Source organism: Austrofundulus limnaeus, unplaced genomic scaffold (assembly GCF_001266775.1).
Source record: "Austrofundulus limnaeus strain Quisiro unplaced genomic scaffold, Austrofundulus_limnaeus-1.0 Scaffold203, whole genome shotgun sequence".
In the NCBI taxonomy this organism is placed as follows: domain Eukaryota; kingdom Metazoa; phylum Chordata; class Actinopteri; order Cyprinodontiformes; family Rivulidae; genus Austrofundulus; species Austrofundulus limnaeus.
The window spans coordinates 109,025-115,831 of NW_013952605.1; the positions used below are offsets into that span (position 1 = coordinate 109,025).

General features: G+C 38.4%; 1 protein-coding gene across 1 annotated transcript in view; it reads right to left on the minus strand.

The window, feature by feature from the left end:
- Nucleotides 1-6,807, minus strand: part of zeb1b (zinc finger E-box binding homeobox 1b) — an 88,880-nt gene that overhangs the window by 22,163 nt on the left and 59,910 nt on the right. The window contains exon 2 of the mRNA XM_014018831.1: nucleotides 4,584-4,739. Coding sequence (XP_013874285.1) covers nucleotides 4,584-4,739 — 156 coding nt within the window. The remainder of the gene's footprint in view (nucleotides 1-4,583; nucleotides 4,740-6,807) is intronic.

Sequence of the window (6,807 nt, forward strand, 5' to 3'; positions counted from 1 at the left end):
TGTGTGTGTGTGTGTGTGTGTGTGTGTGTGTGTGTGCAGATGAGTGAAGGAAAAAGCTCCGATCAGGCCCAGCTGCTGGAGTCCAGCCAGCTCCGCTGAGCTGTTTCAGTGTAACTCATGCTTTTGAAGTGTTTAATGTTCGCGAGCTCTGGCCAAAACCAATGACATTATTCTTCCTCTAACTTTCTCTGTATGCGTGGAGGTAGAGCTGGAGAACGGTGATGAAAATGACAGCCCGGGCTGCTCAGCACACAGATCTGTGCTGTGGTTTCATTCTGTGTGTTGAGCACTGGTGCAACCACAACCACGCAAACGAAACTGAAGAAAACTGGGTAGAATTTCTGAAAATCCCTCCCAAAAGTTCACCACATATTTTCGTATCTCAAAATCTAGGAAAATACCTTGATTAACCTCCTACCCCAGAAACAGAGATCTTTTCTCTTGACTACATTTCTTTTGTGCTTGTAGGAGTGTTGCACACGTGTGTCTGAAACTCCTGAGCTGACATCATACCCGGCAGCGTAATCGCAAGGCCTTGAGTCCAGGTTGGAGCGACGGCATCCTTCAGCACCCACGATTGTTTTGGAAACAGGAGAGAGGCGTGACGTCGGCCCTTCCTGTGTAGTGAGCTGCCTCTGATGCCACTTTCACACAGTTTAGGGTGAAAAGCTGTTTGTGGCGGCCCCTCCAGTACCCACCAGTGCTGCAAAGCTCTCTACTGGCACTTTGATTGAAAGACTATTTTCTGTATCTGAAGGTCTCTCCCTGTGTTAGCATTGTCTTTGTTTAATATCATGCTTCCTGTCTTAGTTTGAAACTCTCTGCATGTAGTACCTGTTTCCTTTCACTGTGTTTTACAATGAGACAAAGCCTGCTACGTAGCTGTGCAGGTGTTAGTGAAGCTTTTCTGAACCTTATCTCTCCAGTTTGGGTTAAAACCAGTCAAACTAATGAAAACTATTTCAACATGCTATAGAATTAAATTCTTCTAAATGGTTCTGCCTATGAATGAACTATTTTGGTATAACCTCTTGAAAGGTTATTTTGCTGCCAAACCACTCGTGACCTGTTCAGGTGAGGATGCCACAAGTTTAGCTCCAACTCAACAGCATTACAATGAAGAAATTTATTTTAGTCATTTAGAAACTGATTTTAGAAGCACCACACCATATTCATAGTTTTCCTTTTTAAGTATTGACCCTTATCTGTTGTTTGACTATTGTTATGTCTTGATTAAAATAGTTTAAATACATGCCTGAAACATCATGACAACACATAATAAAACCATTTAGAACTAGACATGGGTTTTTACGATATAAAAACAAGCGTGCATTGCCATGTATTGTCATTGCCTGCAGCACTGGACTTGCAGAATGAACTGTGACCAAGTTCAAATGTGTTTTCTATACCAATTTGTGCTTGTCAAGTCAGCAGGTGTTTGTAATTATGGTAATTGTGTAAGAATATGAAGTTTGTAGTGATTTTTTGTTAAAGTTGCTGTAGCTGGGTTTTGAACCCAGATCTCCCACAWGAAAGCCCATAGAGTTAACCATGAGACCAGTGGAGCTGTGGCAGATGGTACTGCCAAGGGTTGGTTTGTATGTGTGTAGAAAGAGGCCGCATTGCCAATGCAGTTGTTGACAAAGAACTGCATAATATTACAACAATAGAGTAATATTAGGACAAAATTTTAGTAAAACATCAAAATACAATATATTAGTATTGTAATCACTGAACTACTGAGTTTAAATATTATTAAACTATGGTTCAGTACTGAGTATATACAGCAAGGGGCCGTATTGGACCAATACAAGGCTCCATTGACTGGCATTGTATGATTTTAAACATTAATATTTCAAAAACTTTAAGTTGTACAGGCACCAAAAGGCATAGCCATCATTTGGCACAGGAGCTTTACAGATATAAATTACAATGGCAGCTCTAGGACAAAGTACGCAGGAGGAGAAGCGTGCCAAAGTAGAGATGACTTGGATGGGAAATGAATCACAATAGTGATTACTGATACTGATAAACATTAGGAGAGCATTGCTGTTCAGAGTGTCTGCGATTCAGCCGTAGGCCAGTAGTGGGGGTACCAGGCACTGAAGAGCCATGTATTTATGGACCGGGGCTTCCGGTTTTCATTTCAGCGCTGGTTTCCTGCCTGAACAGTCAGCATTAAACCACCGTTCACTCCAGTAACTGGTGTGGTATGGTTCTCTTCTCTTCACATTTTAATCTATTCAATATACATGTGGTTTCGTCATGATTTCAGTTAACGAACACTAAATTTTTTACAACAACATCCTTTGGTCCACCTTCACACTGACATATGACCCCTGTTTGGCTCTCAGTGATCTTCACAAACAATTAGAATGTGGCTGAATTACAGAAAATCTGAAGAACGTCTTTCAGTGTGAAGGTAATCGTGACACTGCTTTGAAACTCAGAGGAGACGGATGTTGTGGTTTTTGGAACTGAACATCTTGGGAACAAACGTTGCAGCCTTTTCACTTGGTAAGGATGGCATTCATTTAGTCTCTAGTTCTAATGTTGAGAACGTTGGTGACAAGTTTTTAAACTTCCATATGAAAAAATTTGAACGCTTTCTTCCACCTGAGCAATGTTGCTAAGATTAAGGACATCTTGTCCCAAAATGATGCAGAAAAACTAATCCATGCAATAATCTCTTCAAGGCTTCTTTTTTATCTGGGTATCTAAAAACACTTTCTTCAGTTATTCTTATCTGCCATGTGGCTGTCCAGCTAACATAAGCTACACACTATTTCTGTACCCCTTAGATGTAAAAACACAAACATTTTTTTTTTCCTGAAAACTACAAAACCTAATTTGGCACAGAGCACATAAACATGTAGGAGACTTTCCAGCAATCAATCAATTCACCCACATCTGGGGTAATCAACTATTTACACCAAGCAAAAAAAAGTTCAGGGTTTAAATTATGGATTGTGAAGCATAAAATTAGAGATGTGTACATAGATGGAGGTCTGCTTACCTTCGATCAATTTTGTGAAAGATACAGAACTCCTCAAAAACATTTCTGTAAATATTTACAGGTTAGTAGCTCCAGACAGATTATGCAATCCCACCTTTATCAAAAATAGAAGAAATGACTCTTGGACAATTGACAGGAAAGAGTTTATGCTCAGCACTGGACCAGTCAAATGCCAGACGAGGCAATTCTTAGGGAAACAGAGGTGAAACAGATGAGAAAGTGGCTTGTTTAAAAACAAAAAATAAATACTAAGTTTAAAGTACTCTAATAAAAGTGGCTGATGAAGACATCGATCCAGTCAAACTACTTCAGATATCCTGATTCATGTACGAAATGTGTAAATTATAAAATAACAATTCTCCCTTGTCTTTGAGGATGTCCAAAAATTCAGAAATTCTGGAAGCATGTCATTGAACATTTGTCAGAAGTGTTCAGTATCAGCCTCCCTCTAAATGCTGAATTGTTTGTGCCCACTAACACAGAAGATTGTAGGTTCCCTCTATGAAACTGTGAATAAAGACTTTCAGAATGTATAGGTCTGGGAAAACTAACTTGTGTTGCCAAAGGAAAACAACAAGGCTTTAAACACCTCTGGGAACCGTAATATAATAGAAGCTGGAGGGTAAACCTTTTCCTGACACCATGTCTGACTCAGGCAAACAACACAGATGTGAACCGTCACCTGATGGAAAAAGCAAGTGATTTATTCAGTTGTGGCCCTCTGTTCCACTGTTACACGTTTTAGTTTAGACGCTCTCATGTCCATGGTACGTAGGTGAATTTATCACTGACATGTATCAGGATCAGGACCATGACTTTTCTGATCAACAGTCACTCTTTCTGTACGAATGTATAACTCATCAGTAATTAACCCAGTGATCAGGTCAATCATTTTTCTTCCTTAGTCATCTCTTGGTAGATTCTGACTACTGCTCAGCTTGAAAATCCCACATGAGCTGCTGTTAGGACAGTAATAAGAACTTGTTCAGACCTGTAATAAGTTATAGGATTAGACAAGTGATCGGATCACTAAAGAATACCTTTAAGTACTGTTTGAACCTGCTGGGAAAAGGCATCTTTACCGACTAGTTATACTCTGCTCAACATGCAAAGCCCCTCAAAAAACTCAGACTACAACACAGGACACCCACCAGAACATCACCACTGAGCTGTTTCATTCTCTAAACGCAAACACATTTCTGAAGGCTCACCAGCAAGCTGTCGGCTGTTTTTCACACAATTTGCTAATTACACAAGCACTGTGTTGAAGTGGGTGCACATGTGACATTGCCATGGAAAGCTCATGCTCTTGTCATATGATTTACAGAGAACATTTTACAATAAGGTGACCACGGTGAGTACAGTTACATTTGGCAATCAAAATCAACTAGAATTTGTTTCTTCTTGTTGTATTAAACCGTAACTTACATGTAACTTTCCTAAATGATACTGTGGAAAACAGTTTTCTGTCTAACACAGGTGTTATTTCTGAGGTAAAAGCAAGCTGATGGTTGCAGATATGTTTGTTGAAGTATTAGTGATGTGTGGCGATGATGACGAGCCTCACCTGGGTCCCAGCTGTGCACGCTGGGGTGCTCGTCGTCAGGCAGGGTGCTGTCGCAGTCGGCCCCATCCACCAGGCTGCTCTCCTCCTCCACAATGTGCAGCTTGTCCTCATCGTCTGAGTCTGAACCAGCCTCCACCACATTGTTGTAGTTAGTCACTGCACAGGCAGATACAAGGACACACAGGTTAGAAACACTGATTTGTTTTTTAAAGAGTAAAGAAGTTAGCACTTCATGAAGCTGGTGAATTAAGCACTGATATCAGTGTATAATGTGAAAAGATAGAGAACAAATTGATAAAAATGGAAACGGTACGCTCTGTGGCTTAAGTGTCCAGACATTTAAAGGGTCAGGTTATGGAGTTTAAAACATCAACTAAAAAAAGCAGCCCAATTAAATGAATAAAATGGGACTTAAAACGAACTTTATGTAGGAAAAACAGGTTATTAATGCAGCTACAGCTTTAGAAACCTACGTATTTAATTTAAAAAAAGCTGTTTGCATGAGAAGGAAAGCAAACGGTAAGAAGAAACTGAAACATTTTACTTTTACCTCACAATAAGGCATCAAACCTGAAAGTATCTGAGTTTTTAATGATAACCAGGATTTAGACACATTTACAGTTTGTGCTAAATCATGTCACACTTCAGAGGTAAAATTCACAGTTTACCTCCAAGTTTATATTTTATTCCCACTTTTAATAGGATATTTGGTGTTTAATCTGAAGAGGTGAACTAAATGCATAACATAACAATTTACAGAACATCATCAGTTTCTAATAAAATTAACATTTTATTTTACCCTTTTTACTAAGCTCAAATATTGTTTTAAACTAACCTTTCTTCTTGATATTTTGTTGTTGTTTTTTTTTGTTTGATAAAAGCTTGATATAAACTGCGTTCTACCTCAAAAACAAATAAAGGAAACAGACTGATTTGAGTGCTTCATAAAATAGCTTTAATATAGCAAGAGTGCACTTCACTACAGAGTTGATGTTTATCTTTTAAATTAAAATAAACATTTGAGGTTAGGAAAAAAAACATCTGAGTGTTCTGAGTTTAAACACAGTAACATACTTGTTCTATTATATTTGGTCCACATTGAAATATTGCACAAAGTCATAAAAATATAAATGTTATTTGGCCTAAAAGTTCTTATATAATTATTTTTATTTAATTTTTTTGGATTACGCTGTACATATTAAAATAGTTGTACGATTTTGTAAACTGCGAAATAATAAAAATATAAATCTATAGTTAAAGGTCCTGATTGCGAACTATACAATCAAACAGGGTTTTTCTGAACTATATCTAAAAGTTCAGTTTGAAAAGGTTTATTCCAGTGGTTTCACAAACAAATAGCCAAAAACCACGTGGAACATCACGTGACTCTCAGTGGTCTGGCTGCAGTCTTTGTAGGTAAACAAATCAGACAACCGTAGAACTTTAATGATGTTTAATTGGAAAGATGAGGGTTAAAACTCCGGCTTAACGTGAAAGAAAAGAGAAATGAACAAGTGAGCTCAATCAGGGTGGTGGAGAACCAAAGACAGAGCTTATAACCTATCCCAAACCTAACCTAACCTAACCTAACCTAACCTAACCTAACCTAACCTAACCTAACCTAACCTAACCTAACCTAACCTAACCTAACCTAACTAACCTAACCTAACCTCTTTTTATCCACAAGTCTGAGCATAAACACGTCATTGAAACTGTTGGACTTCACAATCCTAATGAGCTTTGTGTTTTACTTTATGGTTCTATTTTTGATCAGTCTATAACATTGCAATTATTTTAAAAAAGTGTAAAAATCATGATAAAATCCCAATTATAATTTTGCTGTAAAAAAGGGTGTAACATTTCTGCCATACTGCCCACGCCTAGCTCAGTAAAAATAAAAGGAGTGAACGACGTATCCAACAGTGAAAACCCAAACCTGAAGCAACAAGCTTTGCAGAGAAGCAGAGAAAACTCACACTTGGACAGACAAACACACACGTGCTATGTGTGTGTGAGATCATTAGTTGGTGTGTGTGTGTGTGTGTGTATCTGGTCACACGTGTCACGGTGCTAAAGGAGCCAGGAGACTCAGAAAAAGATGTTATTACAGCGAGTAAATTTTCCTCACTTTCAGATGTGTGTGTTTGTGAGCTCGGTGTGTTGTGCTTGTGTCTTTTCTTTTTTCTTCATTTCCACCGTGTTCCTCCATCTCTCAATTCCACCT